Consider the following 24750-nt stretch of genomic DNA (forward strand, 5'->3'; position numbering starts at 1 on the left):
GTAAAAGTTACAAATATTTTTATTTAATAAAATTAGCATATCCTTAATTCTAAAAACATCTCTTAAAAGCTTTCATTATCTGAAACTGCAGATCATTCTGAGTCAGGGTTTTCTTTTAGTGTCTTCCATGGAAAAAGATGCTGCCAATTCCTGTCATGCAAATAACAGAACATGTGTAGTATGACTTGTTCACAAGCAAAACAAATTCCCCACTTGAGATTGAGTTTCTTGCATGCATATGAATTAATATCTTTATTGCTGTAACTATAAAATTCTCTTGGTACAGCAATGAGGCTTTATGCTTACTCCTGAGGATTCTAAGAGTTATAATAATGTGGTCATATATATTTTTTTAAGTTATGTAGCAGACAGTTCTGCTGAAAAACCCCATTCCCCAGTTATAACTTAAAATTGGTATAGGTTAATACTACACACTAATGTGTAATTTACTTGTTAAGTACACTAGGCTTCCATGCAGGTTTTTTTTTTTTAATTACATTTTTGTTGCATTAAAAGGGCAATGAAAAAAAAAAAGGGCAATGATTTAACCCTATAAATTATTTTCTAAATGGCTTTTACGTATAAGACACTAAAAGTATGAGACAAATAAATATTTGAAACAGTTTTAAATAAGTTAAACCAGTACTAACAGCTAATAATTAAGTAGAGGGCAACATTTAGTAATTTTCAAATTTATAAATTTTTATACATGGACACTTAAAAAAACTAAATTGTAAATGTAAAAATAGGATGTTAGGCATAGAATTTTAAAATCTTGGCTTGAATTACATAGTTTTTTTCTTCTCTTTAACTGCAGGGAATAAGGTAATAGGTCATAAGGTAATCTCTGTCCTTCTGCACAGAGATGCTTTGTGCAAACACCAGAAATGATATATCACACAGCAATAATTTTGCTGATAAATTTAAATGGATCTGCTCAAATTATTACTTTTAGTACAAAAGCTAAAGGTTAGACTATACTTCTGTTGATGAATTTTAGAGATAATAATATTTATGGAGGTTCTTATTTCCCTCCTAATGGCACAGATTAGTACATTGGATAGAAAAGCAAGAGGAGATGAAGTACTTGTTTTTTAAAAAAGTGCTTCTAGTTTTTAATGAGTACTAATTTTCAAGGGAATGGAAAAATAGAATAAGAAGGCCTCTCATAAGAATCAATGAAATCTTTTGCAATAAGTGCAAACTGGTCATAATTTAAGGTCCATATCCTCCCAACAGCTGCCAAATTTGGCAATTTGAAAGAATAGTAAATTGGATATTGATTTTGAAATTATAGCACGCAACTGCAGGAAGCAATGTTTTAAAATATTGGCATAGTTTATAGTAATTATTATATTCATTATCAGAACTTTAAATTTTGATTTGTTTCTCTTTTTTCTAAGTCAATTTCCTGTGTGTTTTACATACACATGAAATCACAGAATATTAGCATGGGGTGGAAACATGTCTTGTCAAATTTTACAGAAGAGGCAACTGAGGCTCAGAGAGGTTGTGATTTGCCCAAGGTCCCCTAACTAATAAGTAACAGATCTGGGGCTAGAATATGACTCCATGTGGGCTTGTCTCCTTTATAACTTAGGTCTTAAGGGATGGGGATGAATGCTCAATTTCTTTGTATCTTTCCTGTTGGGGAATGTTTGCATTAATAGCAGGAGGACTCTGTTCAGGACTCTTTTGAAGAAATCTGTAAAACAAGTACTCATCCCGAAATTCATAATTGTTGGTGATATGTTGGATGACTCCCCCTTGCACCAGTTTATCTCCGTATATCACAGCTTCACCACGGTCGGAGGCAAGGCCAACTTCAATTAGCCAGCTCACCAGGTCACAGCCACAGAAGGTCCCGACAGAAGTCTTTGCACCACACCTGTATGTCAAAGGAATGATTCACCCATATGTTCTGTAAATCTGGTATCAGCACTGCATGATGGAGGACAAGCAAGGAAAAATAGAAGGAGACAGGGAAAGACAGCATGACAGTTAAAAGGTGGCAGGGATGAAACTATTCTGAATATAAAGGGTTTATTAAATTACCTGAACCTAGAAAGACCCACCAGAGAAAAACAAAATAGGCCAATAATGCTTGTGAAAACAGAAACACTTAAAACAAATGACTTAGATAATGTAAGTGCATCAACAAATAAATATTCTTTTTAGAGTAGATGGTCTTTTATGGTCAGATGCATTCTGTCGATAGCAATTATATATTTTATAAGTTATACTCAGTTAAAATAAATAATTTAATTGTCTCAGGAGCATTAAATAATATTTTTGCAAGCTCTTAAGAAGTGACAATTTTTACTAAATTACTGAGATCAAACTTTTTATTTTCTGCTTATCACAATACCTTTCTTCATGCCCTGAGCAAGATAATCTTACTGATATGTTAGGGATTTGCTCCATTAAGAAGCAGGCAGGGCTTCCCTGGTGGCACAGTGGTTAAGAATCTGCCTGACAATGCAGGGGACATGGGTTCCAGCCCTGGTCCGGGAAGATCCCACATGCTGCGGAGCAACTAAGCCCATGAGCCACAACTACTGAGCCTGTGCTCTAGAGCCCACGAGCCACAACTACTGAAGCTGCATGCCACAGCTACTGAAGCCCGTGCACCTAGAGCCCGTGCTCCGCAACAAGAGAAGCCACCGCAGTGAGAAGCCTGAACACTGCAACGAAGAGTAGCCCCTGCTCGCCGCAACTAGAGAAAACCCACGCTCAACAACGAAGACCCAACGCAGCCAAAAATAAAAAAAGAATGACTATTAAAAAAAAAAGAAGCAGGCAAAGGGTAAGTGAGATCTGTCTTGCTATAAATCTAAGATTTGTTTTTCATAGTTGTTGACTATATTCCCCACACTGTACATTTCACCCCTGTGATTCATCTATTTTACAACTGGAAGTCTGTACCTCTTAATCTCCATCACCTATTTCTTGCTTCCCCTCAACCTCCTCCCCTCTGGCAACCACTTGTTTGTTCTCTGTATCTATGACTCTGTTTCTGTTTTGTTATGTCTGTTCATTTGTTTTGTTTTTTTAGATTCCACATATAAGTGAAATCATACAGTGTTTGTCTTTCTCTGTCTGACTTATTTCACTTAGTGTATTGCCCTCTAGGTCCATCCACCTTGTCGCATATGGCAGGATTTCATTCTTTTTTGTGGCTGGGTGATATTCCATTGTATATATATACCCCGTCTTCTTTATCCATTCATCTACTCCATTCATCTACTGAGGGACACTTAGGTTTCTTCTATATGTTGCCTATTGTAAATAATACTGCAATGAACAAAGGGGAGCACATATCTTTTCTAATCAGTGTTTTTTATTTTCTTTGGGTCAATACTCAGGAGTGGAATTGCTGGATCATATGGTACTATTTTTAATATTTTGAGGAATTTCCATAAGATTCCTCAGATTTTTTTTTTTTTTGGCCATGCTGCATGGCTTATGGGATCTTAGTTCCCAGACCAGGGATTAAACCCACACCCCCTGCGCCGGAAGTGCAGAGACTTTTTTTTTTAAATAAATTTGTTTATTTTACTTATTTATTTTTGACTGCGTTGGGTCTTTGTTGCTGCAGGCGGGCTTTCTCTAGTTGCGGCGAGTGGGGGCTACTCTTCATTGTGGTGCGCGGGCCTCTCATTGCACGGGCTTCTGTTGTTGCAGAGCACAGGCTCTGGGCATGTGGGCTTCAGTAGTTGTGGCACGTGGGCTCAGTAGTTGTGGCTTGCGGGCTCTAGAGCGCAGGCTCAGTAGTTGTGGCGCACGGGCTTAGCTGCTCCGTGGCATGTGGGATCTTCCCGGACCAGGGCTCAAACACGTGTCCCCTGCATTGGCAGGTGGATTCTTAACCATTGCGCCACCAGGGAAGCCCCAGTGCGGAGTCTTAACCACTGGACTGCCAGGGAAATCCCAGATTCCTCAGATTTAAAAAATTTTTGATAATAAATCTGCTTCTTAATTATTTAAAATTTGTCTTCCTAATGCAAATGTGAGGGTGCCTCAGGTATGAATAAAAAAAACAAGGGAAAAAGAAGTGTAGAAAAACAAATTAAGTAGATTTGTTCATTTTTATACAAGTATGCAATAGACAGCATGAATCTGTCCACAAGCATTAGTTAAGCTGCAAAAACTAAAGTGCTCGACAATAGGAAACAGTGGATGAATATCAAGATGAAATGAGAAATAGGTGACAAAAATTTTAAAGCATTTAACCACAAATGAATGTACATTAGCGTTTCATATAAAAATTAGAAAAGAGGTTAATATACATGAAAAAATTTCTCAAGTACACAAAATCACAATATTGTAATATCAGTATTTTACTTAGTAATAGGATATCTTAATTTATGCTTTGCAACTACAAACATCACTTTAAACAAAAGCCTGAATGTTACACCCGGAGCCTGAGCCTTTTTCCTCCTCGTTGATTTTAAATTTATAGCCCTACACCTTCTAATCCAGACACCAAGTGATTAATATTTGCTTCCTGATGACTGATCAGGCAGCTACGACCACAGCCCACGGAGTTGTGCAGAGCAGCAGAGGATTAGCCACTACGCAGGATGCAGAGCAGTCCCATCACCAGCCTGTGCCCATTTGCCATCTGGGACGGAGGCAGCCTGACAGCCCTGCAAATGGCAAAGAGCCATGCCAGTCGGCAATCACAGTGGGCCTGGTGGAGGTAACACAGAGTTCCTTTTTTTAAATTTTAAAAAGCAATTTTAAATAGTTGAAACTATCCATAGATGGTACTTTGAAATAATTGTGTTTGGGCCTTTAAGGGTGGGAAACTAATATTTTATCATAGCTTACCATTTCCAGAAACTGGGCTAGGCGCATCATATAGATTTTGTTATCTAATGCAAACAACCCCAAGAGCCAGGTATTTTAAAGAAGAGGAAAACTAAGGTTTAGAGACTAAACGTGCCCAATGTCACAGAGCTAATAAGTGGCAGATCCAGTAATTGAGTTCTAGTATTAGTCCCCACCCAGTGAGTCCCCTTTCCACGAGCTATACCAGGATACCTCCAGTTATAATGAAATATAGTGACATAATATTTGTAAATATTCTGAATGGTAATTTTCATAAATTTTCAATTTTTCAGTTATAGACATAAAAGTATTCTTAATACCATGATTTGTTTTTTTCTCTTTTTTTGACAACCAAAAATATTGGCACTAAAACATCTGTTTATTCTTTTCCTGCTGTATACTCCATACAGGATTAGAAGAATACATATGCTGTCACAGACTGAAGATTAGGACTTGAGGTGAAAAATAAGCAGCAGAACTAATTAAGAGATAGAAATTTCATTTCATTTTCTTAACAATATCATTAGTAATATGAAATAGCATATGACTAGCATACTCCTAGGAGATGGGGAATATAAAATCACTTCTAAATACAATGTATCTCAAAGGTTTTTGAGAGGTACTAATGGCCAACATGAAGTGAATGTTCATATTCTGCTACATTTTGGTTCATTCTAAAGTTTTCATGTTTTACATGGAAATCAGAAGTTATATGGCATTTAAAAATGTAAAGATCAAAGTGTTATGGCTGCTATATATGCTGTTTCTTAAACTATAAACTGACCCATAGCTATTTTAACTTTTATGTGTATATGTGTTATTGAAAATAACAATAACAAAGTTAGTCACAAGCACATTACTTAGCTGATTACAAGCCAAAATTAATCATCTAAAATATAATTATCTAGAACCTGTACGTACCTTCTTTCCTTCACAATGTTTTGGATACAGAGGTCACGGTGATAATGGATAAACTGTTGACAGGTCATTTTTATTTCCTCAGGAACAGAAGAATCCCTATTTTCTGCTGTTTCTTTATTGTTCCATAGGAATTCAAGTCTAAAAACCAAAATTTAAGGATGCAATTTTTAAGGAAAGAAAAGCCCTGAGAGAGAGCCCCTTCTTGCTTATCACCCCATCAATATGGCTGTTCCAAAACTGTCACTCACCACAGCTGTCATCTACAACACCCAGACATCCTTAGTCTCTGAAGCAGAAACATATTTAACCTGCATTTGGTGGCTGGGGTGGGGGACTTGAACATTTTATAAACCCTCCAGACATGCTGGACCCATTTCAGTAACTACCAAAAAATGAAGTTTCTCATTCTACATTCTACTGTTTTAAAACACAAAAAATAACGTATAGAGATCAAGTATATTATTTAATCATTTTCCAATTTTGGTACCAGAGAGACAAATAGTGAGACCTGGAGTACAAAACAATTCTGTTTTGCCAGCCCAGACAATAGATCTGTTGACTCTTTTAACCAATCAACATTATGAAGCTAATAACTAAGTGCAGTGACTTTCCTATTATGCTTTTCTTCTTTCATGAAAGGACTGTGACCCTAGCAACTATATTTTAGTTGCTAAATGCCCAGGGACCATTTACTGGGCACTTTTTATATAGGCAATAGGATAAATTCCACTAGCACTTCTAGTTTCTACTAATTTTGACTTTGAAAACAAATGAGGAAGTATAGATTCACCCCTCTACCTCCACCACTTCCTCCCACCCCCAAGGTGAAGTGTTCTCATTTCATTATTTTTCATAAAGAAATTCCTGATCTGAATTCAAAGAAACTCTTCACCAAGTTAATTTTAAAAAATTGAAATTTAGAAAGAAGAAAACTTGAGTTTTCTATAAATTGTCGGTTTGACAGAAAGAGAAATCCTGTTGTCAAACAAGAAAGACAATCAAATATAGACCTTTGAGGGCACATCACCTACTATTTCCATTTCTAAATACATTTTCAAGTTTCATTTTACTTTATGTAGTTAATGGCATAGATAGAAGTCAGTGTCCATCAATTCTTGTTAAAATACAAATTAAAATGTTGGATTAATGACAGCTCTTCTGTCATTTTCTCGGCAATTATTTACAACAAATATGTGAATCAGCAGATAACCTTTCTGTGGTTTCCTAGTAGTTTCTAAAGGTTTAAAAATATAAGTATCTTAATAGAATGGCTTTGTCATCACCTTTACAGTTACAGCTTTATTTCAAAACTAAACGTACCTTCTTTTGAAGGGTAGGATGATTAAATGTTTGTCCAATCCAAAGATGCCAAAGGAAATAAATCCCTATGGAAGAAAAAAAAGTTACATTTTATGAGTTCTAAAATAAATTTTAAGACAGAGAAATGATGGAAGCCAAAATATTTATTGCTTGGGGAAGTAAACCTCTAGTGATTAGAGCAACATTTTAAATAGAACACACAGGCAATACCTCTAAAGTTCAGTGCCTGATGGCACGTACAGTCAATCCTCTGTATCCACAGATTCCATATCCATGGATTTAACCTACCGTGGATTGAAAATATTTGGGAAAAAAATTCCAGAAAGTTCCAAAAAGCAAAACTTGAATTTGCCGCATACTGGCAAGTATTTACATAGCAATTAAGGTGATGTAACTAACCTAGAGATGATTTAAAATATACAGGAGGACATGCATAGGTCATATGCAAATACTGTGCCATTTTATATGAAGGACTTGAGCATCCATGGATTTTAGTATCTGAGGGGTGTCCTGGAACCAGTCTCCCTCAGATACTGAGGGATGATTGTATGGTCCTTGGCTACCTCTTCCCAGTCATCTTTCCTACTAATTATGATGGGTGAAAAAAGTGAGTGCTGAACAACCACATTGGCAAGCTAGCTTACTGGAGAAAAATGAAAACATTTAAGGGCTATATGACTTTTTTCCCCTTTCTAAAAAGAAAATAAAATATCTCCCATTATGCTTACGTACTTCTTTATTATTTTTCTGTTAAAACTTCAGAAATTATAGAATTAACAAGTGCTATAGGTTCTGATTATAATGAAGTAACTGAAAAAAATTTATGTGAAATGAAATTGGCTAGTGTTTAGGGAAAGGGTTTGAAGAATTTGGGAGTGATGAGGCAAACTAGCACCAGATATTAGCCACATATCAGGACAATCAGGACTGCCTTGGGGAGATGAGAGGCTGGGAACTGCCATCTGTCAGGCACAGTGGGGTAAGGATTTTAGAGCAGCTTGGTGTGGGTGGGATGGAAAATGCAATGACATGAAGGACCTACCTGTCTTCACCTCAAATTATAAACCACCTAAAGGGAATGATCTTACTACCACAACTCCCCAAGAGAAAAATGGAATGGGAGCAGGTTTTGTATCTGTCTCCCTCCTTTGAAGCACTTCAGCCATAAGCTGTGGGGACAATATTTCAAATGCAACATTCTTGGCATTAGCTTCTGTTTGCGGAGCTTTGTCAGTCCCAGTCCTGGGATGGCTCAGCTTGGAGTGGGCTTTCTGAATGCAAAATGCTGAGTAAGACTAAGATTTTCAACCTAGTATTTTATAGTTCTTGGGTACAAAATCAAATCTTGGACAGTATCACAGAGTGAGGTAGCCCTGGGATGCTCATGTCTGTCTATAATAAACCGATAGGTCACTTGTCTGTCTAAATATAGCCATTTTTGCTCCCATAATAAAGGCAAAGCAAACTGGAAATATTTCAAGAAATTAATGTTAGGGAAAAACTTGCAAGAGTGTCTACTTATAAATGTTAACTAACTCATATGGCCAATTATTTCAGGTTTAATAGGCAAGCGCAATGATTTCAAGTACTGTAGTTTTTTCAACCTGATAATTAATCTTGGAACTAATATTCTTTAATTAAAAAGTAAGGGATGTGGTTAAGACTTCGCCTTCCAATGTAGGGAGTGCAGGCTTGATCCCTGGTCGGGGAGCTAGGATCCCACATGCCTTGTGGCCAAGGGACCAAGACATGGAACAGAAGCAATATCGTAACAAATTCAATAAAGACTTAAAAAAAAATGGTGCACATCCAAAAAAAAATCTTTTAAAAAAAAAGTAAGGGACTGAAGACAATTAAATTTTTACATCAAAATATTTTCCCAATATCTAAAATATCATTTACCCTTAAATATCCATTTTAATAGTGACATAAACAAAGACAACAGCACCTATCATATTAGTTCTTCATGGAATTTTAATTTCTAATTTTTAAACTGGGGGTGACAAGTCTACTTTGCAGATATTCTTGTGATGTTTAAATGAAATAATTAATGTAAAGTGCTTAAAAATGTTTGGCATATAGTAAACTCTCAAGGAATGGTATCTACTATCCCTGGTCAAATTTTATTTATATACCACATGATTTTTTTTAAAGGATTTAAGTACCTGTCGTTCAAGAAACATCAAAATGTAAATGAAATGATGTGCATTAAAATAAGTTGCTAAACTAAAGGCTCAGAGAAGTTAAGTCATTTTGCCAAAGTAACTTATTAAGGCCACAACAAAGTTTAAAAAGAACTTGGAACATCTTGTCCCTGCTAAATTATCATTCTTTATCTCAAAACCAAAGCAAAAAACTATTTGGTATTTCTGATTGAAACACTCAGTGTGCATTCTGATGACTTTAACCAATATAATAATTCATCTCTACTAGGAGATAGGCAGCAGCTGTCAGCTGTCACGCATACCAGCAGCTGGCAAACAAACTAAACCCTTTTGATTTAAAAGAAAACAACAACATCCGTACCATCCCCCCACCCCCACCATCAAACCATCCAGGAAAACAAAAACCCCTCAAAGTTCTCAGTAAATAAATACCTGGCCAAAGTTAAACACAGCACAGAAAAACTGTAACTCAACATATAGTCTCCCAGGCTCTTGGTTGAATAGCCACCATAAACAACTGGAAAGATTCTGTAAAGGAAGGAGAAAATAGTACTTTAAAATGAAGCAAGCTAATCATTTCTCTCTATCCAGAACATAGTACAATAACTTATCTACTTAACAATTAGGAAGAAAAGAACTAAAGGGAAAAACACCAAGAGAATATAGAGGCTCTGTCTTTCAAACAAGAGGTTTCAACCTCTCTTCTTGACAGATGTCATTCAAGCAGCATCTATTCTGATCAGATTTGAAGCAAGAAGACATGAGCCATAATACAGAAGCTTACATAATACATCAGGACTTCGACTAGCCGAAGACAGGTCTGATTTTAAAATTAGTTTTACACAGTGAAAACAATCACATCACCGAGCAGCAGTTCTTGGCTGCATTTCTTACTTCTTGATTTTTGTTCTTAAACAGCAGTTAAAATGGTGCTGGCTGATATGATTCTATGTAATGAGCATCCCAGTTTGGAAAGGGTAAGGGGGTTTCTTCATGGGTTATATGGTCCATCTCCTATCGCTAGGCAAGTTACACTTGAACTATCACAAAGAAGTATACAATAACTGGTAATTCACTAAAGAGGACATAGAACTAATTTTTTAAAAACCCTTTAGTAATCAAAGAAATGCATTTAAAAAATGAAGTGCTATATTTCACTTATAAAATTATCAAATAAAAAATTTATAATATTCAATGTTGGTGAGAGTACTTTACAAACCTATACTACTTCTTTGGAAAACAACTTAGTAGAATGCATCCAAAGGCACAAAAATATTTATATTCTTTGATCCAGGTTTCCCAACTTTGAGAATCTATCATAAGGAAATATATTTCACGGAGATGTTTATTAGAGCATTCTGAAACACTAGGAATGATCCATAGATCCATAAGGAAGTGGTTGAGTGAATTATAATGCTTCTCCTCTATGGTTTATTGAGGAGCCATTTAAAGTAATGGTTATGAACACTTTGCAGCAATATGAAAATGCTTGACATAAGTCACAAAGCAAGACATAAATCTGAATGTATTATTAGAACCATGAAAAATGTATTGAAAAAGAGAAGGCAGTAGTATGATGGATATTTTTCCTCTTTTCTCTATTTTGTAAGTATCCATTGTATGAAGTGGTTATGTTATTTTCATAATATAAAATTATTTCTAAAAGTTTATTTATCTGAGGACTATCTTCTGAGAGACCATGTAGTCATTTATCCACAGAAGTCAGTCAAGGAATATGTTAGGAGTAAGTGGTCCTGTACACATCATGGAGATGCCTGGTTTTACCCCAAATTCTAGGTTCAAGGCATAGGATGAGTAAGTATTCTAAGCAAAATAAGCCATTGAAGCACTTAGGCAACAGAGTAATGTGAATTATTCATTCTTTCCCCCCCAAAAAACATTTAGCTCAAGATTAGGATTCAGATGGTTGAACTGCCACCCCCATGTGAAGGAGCAGCTAAGTTTCTCCAGATGCCTGAAAAAAACCTTTGCCAAACATTTAAAGAAATGGCCCCAAAACAAAATCAGAAGAAACATTTACAGCAAACAGGCCAATGATGAGAAGTAAACACAAAAACACATGTCGAGTCAGTTGCTGGTCTCCACTCTGTAGATACTGCTCCTCTTCCTGGGCTAATATGCAGCTCTGGGAGTTACAGCGACTCACACAATGTTCATCTATAAAACAGTAAGTACAATAATTTGTAATCAGAGCTTTTTATCTGAATGCATTTTAAATTCATAATGACTTCCTAAACAAACCACCACATATGCACATTCAGCTCAGAATCAGTATTTTATTTTAGTTGAAATCCAAGGAAGTCTCCTTCATGTTGTTTTAGGAGAGTTCTACTTGTAGAATGTTTTTATCTCCCCAAAATACAAGTAGTACACAATAGTTCTCTTCTACATTATTTAACAATGTAACACACACACACACACACACACACACACACACACACACACACACTCTTTTTAAGGCTAAATTAATAACTCAAGTTTCACCTGTGATAAATCTACACCTTGGGGTAATTTTGTAAAAATGTAAAAATCTACACCTTGGTGTAAATAGGTCACGAATACCCTATTTTGGCTAAGAGCAAAACAAATTTACTACTACCACTTGCCTTTCATTAAAGAGTTTAAAATTTGCCTTAGAAAAGACCTTTAAGAAACCAAATAAAAAATATTATACACTTTGTTCTGTTCGCATATGGAACTAAGTCCAAATCACAACATGACTCTTCTCTGGCCTAAAAGAGAAGTGAGGGGCCTTTCACAAGAAACCTTTAATTCTCCCACCTCAGCTCCACGATATCTAAGGCATCAAATGCAGGGGAAAACATTTTGACAAAATAGATGCTAGTCTAACATACAGTCTTATTACAAAAAGTCAGAGATTAAAAAACACAACTTTACAGCTCTTACCTTTAAGCGAACAAAAATTTATACTTCCTAAAGGCTCTTCTTAGAAAAGAACATATACAACCATTAAACATGGTCTGGCACAATAGCTAATGGCACAGGTGAATGTTCACAATAAAAGTAGGTTAAAAGTAAAAAGAAACCAGGCTGCCAAACAGTTTCTGTAGTATGATCCTATTTTATAACAATTATTTGGGTACATACTGGTGTAGAAAAATTCTAGCAGTATATATAATAAACCTGGTCTTAAAACATTATGTAGAAGTATTATAAAAATGGATAAAAATAAATTTTACTATCTTTTATTTGCCTTTTTTACACATTGCGATATTTATTTTGCCTTTGTGGTGTGTCAGTGTTTTGGCGACAAGGAATTAATCACATTGTTAAACTCTAAAAATTCTCATTTGTCCATGGTTTGATTTCCTTTAGACTTTCTTTATTTCAGGCTTAGGAATGGTACTAAATTATGTGGGCAGATGAAGTTCTTATATGATGGCTCTCATTCTATATAATTTTTGTAAAATAGGATCAGAAGATCTAAGAAGCCCCTATAATTAAAAAAAATTTTCAGGAATCAGCATTATTAATGGAGAAATGATAGATAAGAAAATTGTAAGGGGATTTTGGGGGGCTAAAAGAAGTTGTTGAATCAAATCACATGTTGAGTTTGCTAATGGACTTTACTATTAGGTATACTGTATAGGGAAGAAAAAGCAAGGCAAACCCTTGGGAATTCTGATGTAAAGAAATATCAGCTTTAGAAAAGAGGCACACAAAACTTGAAACACATGTATCTGAGTGCCAGGAGGGGTTTCCTATTGAAAGTCAGTGAAGGCTCAACCTCTGATGTATTTTTACTTCTTTGTATGGAAATATGAATTCTACTATTTAAGATTCATTCCTAGCCAGCAGAAAGCAGTCAAGTATAAATCCCGCCTGAATAATAACAACTACTGCTGCTGCTACTATGTTTAATAAGCATTTAGTTTGTATACCACTCACTGTGCTAAGTGATTTGCACACATCGTTTCTTATAATCCTCACAACATTTCTTATATAAAAACATAATGACAGCAAAACAGTTGACGTACGCTCCATCATAAAGAGGACTTTTTAGGGTTTCCCTTTCTACTTTGATTAAAAATAAGCATGATCAACTGAAGGTACACTGCAATTTCACATAAATGTATTCAGCTGTCTTAAATAATTTGGAATTCAGACCATAAGTGTGATTTAGTCTCTTAGTCTATATGCCAAAAGGTTATTACTTGTAAAGATTTTTCTTATTTTATAAGAAAGGGCATATTTTAAAGCACGTGGATTCCAAATGTAATTAAGCAGTAACTAATTAGTCCTGGCCCTGGGGGAATGGAGTGGGGGAAAAGTCTCAGCTTCTAAAACAAGAGCCCCCAAAAAATAATGGTCCTTAGGGCAAACTTCTTGGAATTATCACTTGGGTTAAATTTATTGGAAAATTTCCACGCAAATTAAAAATCAGTACCCTATGTATGCACAATTATTTTACTATTTGTACTTTCTTTTGAGAATATTCTCAAACAGTAGCTTCTATAGAAATTCTATATAGAGTTCTTTTAAGGCATAAGAATAAGGAAGTTTTTGTTCTTTAGGCCCATCCTCATAGCCCAGATGCACTTACTTTTCTTTCTTTCTTTTTTAAAATATATATTTATATTACTTTTTTACTGGAGTATAATTGCTTTACAATGATGTGTTAGTCTCTGCTGTAAAATGAAGTGACTCAGCTATATGTATATATATACGTCCCCTCCCTCTTGGACCTCCCTCCTACCCACCCCATCCCACCCATCTAGGTCGTCACAGAGCACGGAGCTGAGCTCCCTGCCAGAGGCACTTACTTTCCTCAAACGAGGGAGTCACAGAGCCACTGGTGCTTATGTTTGCTACTGGTTCTGTGGATGGGCAGCATATTTCACCATTTTCCATGGAGCAGAAGCAGCAACCTATATAGACAAAATACCATGTGAGGGAAGAGTCCAAGCACAACAGGAATGGACAGCATGAAGAGATGCCAAGTAAAACAAACCAAACCCCCCAAAACAAACAAAAAAAAAAAAACAAACTCATTCATACACAAACACAAATTTTCCATACAGCCACATTGTATGGGTATCTATCAAAAAGTATTCAGGGGCTTCCCTGGTGGCGCAGTGCTTGAGAATCTGCCTACCGATGCAGGGGACACGGGTTCGTGCCCCAGTCCGGGAAGATCCCACATGCCGCGGAGCGGCTGGGCCCGTGAGCCATGGCCGCCGAGCCTGTGCGTCCGGAGCCTGTGCTCCACAATGGGAGAGGCCACAGCAGTGGGAGGACCACGTACCGCAAAAAAAAAAAAAAAAAAAAAAAAAAAGGATTCAAATGTGCTTGTACAGAAGCTAACATTTAAAGAGTGGCAGACAAAGGATCAGTCTTTTACATATTGTCTCTTCTTTGTGTGAGACAAGGAAAATGTTTTTGTTTGTTTGTTCTCCAGCTGATATCTTTTTTTGGACCCTCAGGGAATTCCCATAATTAATTAATTTTTTTTTTTAAGGAAAATGTTTTTATCCATGCTGTTTTATTAGTTTCCACTGTGCTTTGGGAAATAAGAATTTGACCACTTTCCTAAAATACAGCTTTGATTTCATCTCTCCTTGAAAACATGCACTAATGCTCTATTGCTAACTGCAGCTAATTCAAACTCCTTAGCCTGAATTTGAAAGCTCTCTAGGACTCGGCCCCTCTCCCCCTATCCAACCACTCCCACTATTCAACAAAGGCCCTTCCCTTCTTTCAGGACAATTCTCTAGTTGTCTTCCACAAACTTCATGTTTGAGTCTCCTGGCCTAATTTGACATAGATTTCATCCAAACCCTCTCCTCCTCTAAGTTTAGCTCAAAACTCACTTCTTTCAAGAACATGTTTCCTACTAGTTTAGAAGATGCAGTAAAAGCAGTTGTATTCTTTTTTTTATTTTTAGATATATACTGCTGAAAGCCTCTTGCTGGTTTATAGGTAAACTGGTTTACACAAGTCATACTGAGACATCTGCTATAGAGCTGTAATTTTACCTCTATATAGTCAGAGAACTGCATGCAGTGTCCTTTAAAACATCTCATATATATGGACACGGTGCTCCTTGACATGGATTATAATAGAATAACTTCAGTGATAAACTGTATTAAAACAATGTACTAAAAAGGAACAATTCATAGGCTGAACCTTTCATTGATAATGTGCTTTAATTTTTCAGTAGTGTTCTTAAAAACAAAACAAAAAAAGATTTCAGGGCTTCCCTGGTGGCGCAGTGGTTGAGAATCTGCCTGCTAATGCAGGGGACACGGGTTCGAGCCCTGGTCTGGGAGGATCCCACATGCTGCGGAGCAACTAGGCCCGTGAGCCACAACTACTGAGCCTGCGCGTCTGGAGCCTGTGCTCTGCAACAAGAGAGGCCGCGATAGTGAGGGGCCCACGCACGGCGATGAAGAGTGGTCCCCGCTTGCCACAACTAGAGAAAGCCCTCACACAGAAACGAAGACCCAACACAGCAAAAATAAATAAATAAATAACTAAAACTCCTACCCCCAACATCTTAAAAAAAAAAAAAAAAAAAGATTTCAAAGTATAAAGACTATAATCTATAATAAGCTATTACAAATGTCTTTCTAAATTTAAGATAACGATGCCACAGAATAATCGAAAAGAAAATACAGAAATCAGCTGGCCCTGCCCTCTTACCTTCATAAATTTGAAGGCTTAAATTCACTAAGATAAAATTGTTAAGAAAACAGATATAAAGCCAGCCCATTCCAATGACATATGTATAGGGAACACACACATATGGCAGTTTTTCCCTTCAAATGTAAGAAGGATGTGTAAGTGCCCCATTAGCCTTCTCATTTATGTATGTATGTTTGTATGTTGCTCAGTAATACACCATACTTATTTATTACTTTTTTATTTTACCCTTTGACCCCCTTCACCCATTTTTCCTACCCTCTACTCCCTGACTCTGGCAACCACGAATCTTGTTTTCAGAATCTATGAGCTTGTTTTTTTTTTTTTTTTAAGATTCCATATATAAGAGAGATGATATGGCCTTCTCTTTTATTAACTGAACCTTTGCTGTCATAGTAAAATAGGTTAATTTTCCTTTCGATTATAATTCCACACTTAGAGTGCAAGCAAATCATGTGTTTCTGACAAATGTGTAGCGAGGGGCAGGAGGGAGTGAACTACTTTGGATTACTGAGATTTGGGGAGGCCAGGCTGGACATCTAATGTGTTATGTGTTAATACTACTAGCAAAGCAGAAGAGAGCAGGCTTTAGGGAAGGAAAATAACCAGACAGGTTTAAAAACCTTTTTCCTAGGAACATGGGTGAATAGGCAAATAAACAAGTGCTTTGCCACAGGAGTTTTCAGGGTAGCTTCAGAAAATCATGGCACATCTTATCGACCCATGCATCTATCCATTCATTTAACAAATATTACTAAACATGTATAGGAAACCTGATACCATGCTAGGTGCTGAGGCTATAGTGATGGGCAAGTCAGTCACAGCACTTACACTCTAGTGGGTTATACTGAAAATTTATAAAGCAGTGAGATAAGAGGAGAGGGAAGTATAAACACTGCAGAAGATTTTCTATTGAGATAAGCCATAGCTGTCTTCTGGCTCTCCATTTACTTATACAAAAGGTGCAAGCCAGTTTTCCTGCTAGAGATGACGATGACAGGATTTAAAGAGCATCTATGGTACTGTTTATTTGCTATTTTTAAAGGACAGTAGAGACGTAGCAGAAGTTTCCGGGCTTAAGACACTTAGTTTAGGACTCCCCACACATGTTCACAGGCCTTTGGTGGCCAGTTCTAAAACCCTCGCAGGAGAAGAAGATGTAGAGAGTGGTGGTCTTTACGCCCTGTCTGAAAACATAAAGTAGATGGATTTATAGGATAAATGTGAGAGTACACAAAGAAAGCGAGGAAGCAAAGGATGCTGGGCATGATCAGAAAAGTAGTCGAGACTTCAGAAAAGTGGCTTTTAAAATCTTAGTGAAAGCATACACATAATCCTTGAACTTCTGTTTTAAAAGAGAAAATAGTCAAGAGGACTCAAAAGAATGAAATTATGATGATATAATCACAAAGGATCTGACAAAGAAATTAGTGAGCACCACCAATAAAATGAACTAAAGGAGACCTGATTGAAGCAGGGTTAATGTAAATCACTAGTTGCCAAACTACAGTCCTATGTAGTGGGAACCTGCAGTCCTATGTAGTTGGTATTAGCAGCATTAAATATGGAAACCAAGGCACAGAGAACTTGCCTAAGACCAAATAATAGTAAATTGTAGAGTCAGATTTGAACCCAGGCAGACTGGCTCCAGATCCGTGTTTCTAACCCCCATGCCATCTACTTCCAGTTTGGGAGGAAGGACAGGAGAGAGGAAGGAAGGCAATGTAAGACAGTAAGATTTGTGGGATCTTCTTCCTTTTAAGTTAGTTAAAATGCTTTTTAAAATCTCTTTTTAAAAAGAGATTTATTTTTGCTCTTTCTTTACTTATTGCTATTTACAACTAATAGTTTTAAGATTAGTCATCTCTCTACTCCACACACTCTGTAAACAAAATAGGTACCATCATTTACACTTCCTAGCACAGTGGTCTATGTCTATGAAATCTCCACATGCACCAATGAATCCAAAATGCATACTCTATTGCTGAGTTCCCTTCACGAATTGAAGCAAATCCGATAACCGTTAACACATTAACAAAGTCACTGGTTAGGGTCATATTTTCACTTATACCAAGGATTGCCGAATATTTTCTATAAAGGGCCAGATAATAAATATGTTAGGCTTTGCAGTCCATTGAATCTCTGTTGAACGACTCAACTCTACCAATATAGCGTGAAAGCATCCATAGGCAATATATAAATAAATAAGCATGGCTATGTTCCAATCACATGTGATGGACACTGAAATTTAAATTTCATATAACTTTCAAGTGTCATAAAATATTTGTCTTTTAAAATTTTTCTTCAACTCTTTAAAAATGTACAAGCTATTCTTAGCTCTTGAAACATGCAGAAACAGATGGCCCACTGTAGTTTGCCAACTCCCAACTTTCACCATTAACCCTGCTTCAATCAATCCTCTTTAGTTCATTTTATTGATGGTGCTTACCTGATACGATGTTGGTAAATTAACAGACACAGGTGCTTAGTTTCCTAGAAAGGGCCTTCCTTCAGTTGTTACTCTTCTCTCAACTCTCAGGACCAAGGAAGTCTTAGGATTTAAAAAAAGATTATCCTCACAAAAGATTTATAAACAAGAATCTAATAAATGAACTTGCAAGCTCTTTCTATTATTGACTATGATTCAAATTCCTCATTTCATAAATACCTGTGATATTCAAGATAGTTCAAGGAAGTTTCCTTAAAAACATTTAGGATACAGGCTATACAGGCATGTAAGAGTTTCTTTATAATTAAGGATCATACTTGTTTCTGGGATAGAACTTGTAAAAGGTTCAGGTTCATTTATCAGCACTGGACTGTCCTCGAAAGCAGTGCTTCCAGGCTCTGCTGCTTTGTGGTCTTGAGACTGGTCGAAAACTTCATAGCGTCCTGCTTGGGAGGTGCGGTACATACACATGAGTGATACGCTGGCTATCACAATGCTGCAGAACAGGGTGACTGCCGTGATGATCATCTGTCAACGTTGCAAAGAGACGTTAGGCCACTTTTCACAATCCCAGCTTGAAATCTTAGTAGACAAGGTTAAGGGCACTTTTTTGGTTGAAAATGCGTTATCTCCATAGCTATAAATGCTCTACAACAGTAGTTCTTAAAAAAGAGAAAGAGTATGGAAGGAATGTAAGTTACTTGAAGAGAAATTAGGGTTTGCTTGTAATCAAATGAGATTTCTAGATGCTTCTTTCACTATGCATCATGTCCTTGGTTTCCTCTACAAGTAATCTAAATGATTACTTATAGACTTTTTCTTTACTTCAAAGATTTTGCTTGCTTTCGTACACAGTTCAAGTGTATTTCAACTAGAAACTTTGTTATGGTGATAATACTAAAAATAAGTGACTATAGCTAATACTTATTGTATACTAACTATATGCCAGCACTAATCTAAGTCATTTATCTGGATAATCTTATTTATTCTCACAACAATCCAATAAAATTCAAAATTACAGAACAGAAAAAAAGGGTAAGAAATCAAAATCATTTTAGGAAGTTCTTAAAAAACACATCTTTGGGAGGGGCAAGGTAGGGATGTGGAATTAAGAGATACAAACTACTGTGTATAAATAGACAAGCAACAAGGGTGTATTGTACAGCACAGGGAAATAGGGCCATTATTTTGCAATAACTTTAAATGGAGTATAATCTATAAAAATATTGAATCACTATGTTATACACTTGAAACTAATGTAATATTGTAGACCAAACTATACTTCAATTAAAAACAAAAACAAAACCCACACAAATCCTTGGGAATTTCTGATTCAGCAGGTCTCAGAAGCCTCCTACTCAATAGCTTTTCAAGCACACTTTTTCCCCAAATACTTTTTGTTCTGAAATTTATATGTATGATACAATTGAAAGTCAAGAACTTGGCTTTTATTATTACTGCTAACTTATTAAATGGCTTTAAATTAATCACCCTTTCCTCCAATAAAGGGAACATAATTCATAAGTATGCTTAAGAAGACCCAGTTAAGTTTCAAATATTTGGAAATCCTCAGCTACAAACAGACTTAATTAAACATGTGAAATCTTCTTTTTCAATTTCATTTTCCTTTTTATAGACATGTAAAATCTTTACTGCATTTTGAGGTGTGAGTTAACAAAGTGACATAGGATCACCAGTGTGATAGGCAATAAACTGGAATAGACTTTCAAAATTAATTTTAACTTAAGTATAGCAAAACACATTAAGAAGCTAAAGAGAGACATTCTCAAGAACAGAACTGTCAATTAAACTCTTCTCACCTGCTCTTTTCCATAAAAGAAGGCTGAGTCAATGCTGTCTCCATTACGTTTTCCAGCTATCAAAAGAATACCAACAAGGAGAGCAGGAATCCTATAATAACAAGAGTTTAGAGGGAGAGAAACAAAAAGCGAGAGAAAAAAAGAGAGGATGAATAGTAACTGTGTATGTGGGAACATGTAAGCAAACAGAAAACTACCAACTTACCCCCAGCCAGATATTATGAGGATTCCAACAGGAATTTGTACCCTTTCTCTCTTTTTCAAAAGAAGCAAAGAAATTGCTAGAAGGCCTAAGAATAAAAAATAGAGATTGAAAGATAGGTGATTACTCTTGATGTTGATCAGACTTCATGGAACTTTAACCAAGCTTATTTCAATAGTAGTCTGTAGTTCTTGCCCTAGAATTCGCTCCTTTTACATAAATGCTTTTCCCAAGATTTTGTAGCAAGTTTTTTTAATTCAGAATCATTCATGTTTTCCCTCCTACGTTGCTTCTTTACTGAAATCTTCTTGTTTAATACATGAAGATTTTTTTCAAAAAGCCCAAATCATTTTGTTCTTTTGACTGATGTGTTTGGAATCGAAGTATATTTGGAAAAAAAATTTTTTAACTGGATACAGAACGATTCTAAAAATAAAAACACCCCCACTTTGCTGGTGCTAAGAAAGTACAGGCAATTCTTATACAGGTTTTGTTTTGGGAAAATTCACCAAGTCTAAATGATGGACCTTAATACGAATATAATATAAAGTTAATACAAAAACAAATGTTTTAAACATTTAAACAAATGTTTTAAAACAAATATTTCAAGAGCTTTCCTTATATCTTATACTCAATTATTTATAGAAGTAACATCTTATGTAATAAATTCTACATAGTTATAGAAGCTTAGAACTTTAGGGTTGGAAGGGACCACTGTTCTAAATTAATGCCTTCCTTTTTTTTTTTTTTTTAATGCCTTCATTTTATAGATATGTAAACAAGGGTTTGCCCAAGCTACACAGCCAGCAGAGGGCACAGCAAGACTAGAAACCCAGCCTTCTGCCAGAAGGTTAAGTCCTTCAACTCTGTCAGTGTTTCTAAAGCTCAGATCTGTGGACCCATAGGGATCTGGAAATTTCTGTGAGAAATGTTAAGTCTTTTTGGTTTATTTGCAATGATAATCATCTGGATGACCATCTTACAACCAAAGTACAGTCTCGTTATTTCAGGGCTTACATCTGGTTTTATCTGAAGTTTGAGCCAAGTGAAGGCCAAATAATATCACAACACATAGTCCAGATGAACATTCTGTGGTAGTCTGAAGAAGAGAAAAGCAGCAAGATAACCAGGTCATAAACCCACACATCAAAGTAGAGCCAGGCCAAACCAAAAAAAACCCTACCCAGAGAAAAATGAGTTGCATTTTACATTTCAAGCTGTGATTCAGATTAGCAAAATAAGATCCTTTGTCATGTCAATTAATTTTGCTAATTAGAGTTACTGAGCTTATAGTTTTGTTTAAATCTAATCTGTGAATCTGCTTTGGTTTTAAAATTGTATATTAGCTGTATATAAGGAATTCATACCTAGATTTAAGATTATACAGATTAAGTAACACTGTGCTAGAAATAATACAAATCAACACTGAGATCCTTGAGAATTGTTTTTCTTTATAGAGGACCCACACAGTACTCAAGTTCAAGAGACACTGTAATACCAGTGCTCCTCCCAATGCATTTGCACACTGTTTCAGGTTTTTAAAGTGCCAGGGAAGCAAGTAACCAATTACAAAAGAGTGCCAACTGTGTTATAGTAGTGAGGGCACTCTTTAAAATTCCAACGTTTATCATTTCATTCCTGCCTTGTGAAAATATTGACATATGAAGAACAGGCTTAGTCTAGGCCTGGATGTCTCACTGAGGAAGCTGTGAGAGTTCTTGCCTGAATCAGTTAAACTCTTTGGGCCTTATTTTCCTCCATTGGCAAAATGAAAGATTTAAACTAGACCCGTGTTTCCGAAAGTGCGGTGACTGTAGGTGGCACGGGGGGAACATTTTTTGACTAATTATGTGTTTATTTTAACATGTGCTTGAAAAATTTTTAACTAACACATGAAACCTGGGATTTTACTGAGATATGGCTAAATTTATTAAAGTAAAAAAAGTGAGTTAGTTTTAAGGTGGAAAGAAAGGACAGGTGGTATGCAGATATGGCAAAATTCACGAGGATGGTTTACAAATGAGTAAAACTGAAAATGGCTGAACAGGATGATTTAAAATGACCTTTTAGGTCTAAAATTCTGTTATATCACAATAATCTCAAGGTTATTCTTCATCGAGGTCAAGGAATTCAGAACAGCTTCTTTGGAGAGATTTTGGTATGCATGCTTGAAGAGGATATCAGAGAAACTTGGGGCTTTTTGACAGATTGATCTATATACTGCTCTCTTATTCTCATTATAAATTTAACCTTAATAAACCTAAGTATTAGAGATCAAGTTGGTTCATCTGTATTTGGAAATAAAGTATTCAGGCTCTTTTCACTTGACAGCTCGTGAAAACTCTTATGCCTTGCAAGGTGTACTTGCCTTTAAAAAGCACAAACCTTCTCCTGTTTGCACTGAATTCATTTTGTAATTCCTCGCCACATTGTTGCTTCACTTCAAAAGGCTGTTGACTGAGATGCGTCCTGCTTTGATCCTGAAGGCATGAAATCAAAGGCCTGTCCGCCCCCCCACCCCGCCCCCAGCCACTTCCTGACATCTGCCTCCTAACCAGTGCTACCATTCTACAGTTTCCTTTTATGTGCCATTTTATAGGTTTGCATTTGTGGTATGAATACAAATCAGCCAGACTGAATGTTTCACAAACATACCAGAATGTACACACCCAAATAAATGTTATACTTCAAAAGAGCAATGTGCTAAAACATTTTGAATATCCTTTATGGGGCCAGTTGAAATGAAAAATAGTTTTTCTTCCTGGGTATTCTTCTCTTTCCATACCCTTTTGTTCACTTGTTTTTCTCGTTCTCATATTACTGCTCTTCCCTCTATTTAATAATACAGTTACATTTGTTGAGTGCCTGCCATGTACCAGGCATAAACATCCATATTTCATTTGATTCTCAAAATAACTCTGTAAGGTGTGATAATCCAGGCTTACAGATAAGAAAACTGAGACCGCAAAAGTTAAGTCATTTGCTTAAGGCAGAGCCAGAATTTTTCATTCAGTTCAGTTGGATTCTAATAGTGAGCTCTGCGACACACCTCACATGCCTCATCCCTCTCTGCCCATTCTTTCCTTTCCCTACCTGCTTCTAGTGCCTTTCCCCCTTGATGGCTCCAAAGGGGAGCTGTGCTGACTGTGGCCTAGAATCTAAGACCCTGAAGAAAAAGGACATGTGACTGGAAACCACCTGAGCCCAGGCAGAAAAGGAGTGATTGGGGAAGAGAACTCAGCTTTGCAGACTGTCTATGTTAGTGGGTGTAACTGCCCAAGTGAATGCCCTAATCCTGTACTACTAGACTTCAACTAGATAACTAGAAACTGAGGCCTCAAGTGATGGAGGAGAGGGGGACCTAAATATCTCTTCATGATCCAACTTACCTGTCCACAGGTAGGTGCTGTAGAGAGAGCTGTACAATAAAACAAACACCAGAATTTGTCCAACAAAACTTTTTTCTTTAACAAAATGCCATATCATCATTCCAGCACAGACAACAGACTGAAGAAAAAATTATAAAAAAACAGTCAGTCATACTCATATGACTCATACTCATGAGTTTTATTCACAGCAACTATAATTATTCACTTAAAATTATTACTGAGTAATTAACTATTGCATTCTAGTTATACTAAAACTTCAAGGTTTATGATTAAAAAACTTTTTATACAGAGGCTTTAACAAGCCTTTCTATTTAATTGAAACAGATAATGACAACATTCTAAATACTAACCTTATATTTAGAAAAGGTTTACATAGAAAATGTAAACTTCTTTCCTTTATGATTTGAGACATGCAAAGATTTAACCAGAAAAGTAAGATTATGAGAGAGTTTAAATTGTAATGATTCAATTATTTCTATTAAAAAACGCAAAATTATCACTAAATGTCATTACAGTTGTCTTTCTGTATCCATGGAGGATTGGTTCTAGGACACCTCCTCGCCCCCGCAACAGATACCAAAATCCAAGGATGCTCAAGTTCCTTATATAAAATTCTGTAGTATTTGCTTATAACCTATGCATATATTCCTGTATACTTTAAATCATCTCCAGATTACTTATAATACCAAATACACTGTTAATGCTATGTAAATAGCTGTCGGCATATGGCAAATTCAAGTTTTGCTTTTTGGAACTTTCTGGAATTTTTTTTTCTGAATATTTTCGATCCATTTTGGTTGAATCTGAGGATGTGGAACCCATGGATATGGAGGGCCAACTGTATTAGCCTCAACTTTGTATAGGTTAAGACACACTGCAGTATTTAATAAATTCGGCATAAATTAGTTGTAATCAAATTGTATTTGGTAAAAAAATACTTTTGACTTTATACCTGGAAAAACCCAAC

General features: G+C 36.1%; 1 protein-coding gene across 1 annotated transcript in view; it reads right to left on the reverse strand.

Annotated features, from left to right (window-relative positions):
• Positions 1 to 1596: 1596 nt before the first annotated feature.
• The window catches only part of GPR155 (G protein-coupled receptor 155), a 36470-nt gene continuing 13316 nt past the window's right edge, over positions 1597 to 24750 (reverse strand). The window contains exons 6-15 of the mRNA XM_065880150.1: positions 23784 to 23901; positions 20398 to 20482; positions 20193 to 20283; positions 18690 to 18900; positions 14045 to 14149; positions 11281 to 11417; positions 9672 to 9767; positions 7075 to 7139; positions 5755 to 5892; positions 1597 to 1888 (exon numbers count right to left, since the gene is read on the reverse strand). Of these exons, the coding sequence (XP_065736222.1) occupies positions 1597 to 1888; positions 5755 to 5892; positions 7075 to 7139; positions 9672 to 9767; positions 11281 to 11417; positions 14045 to 14149; positions 18690 to 18900; positions 20193 to 20283; positions 20398 to 20482; positions 23784 to 23901 (1338 nt within the window). The remainder of the gene's footprint in view (positions 1889 to 5754; positions 5893 to 7074; positions 7140 to 9671; positions 9768 to 11280; positions 11418 to 14044; positions 14150 to 18689; positions 18901 to 20192; positions 20284 to 20397; positions 20483 to 23783; positions 23902 to 24750) is intronic.

This window comes from Phocoena phocoena, chromosome 7 (genome assembly GCF_963924675.1).
Source record: "Phocoena phocoena chromosome 7, mPhoPho1.1, whole genome shotgun sequence".
In the NCBI taxonomy this organism is placed as follows: domain Eukaryota; kingdom Metazoa; phylum Chordata; class Mammalia; order Artiodactyla; family Phocoenidae; genus Phocoena; species Phocoena phocoena.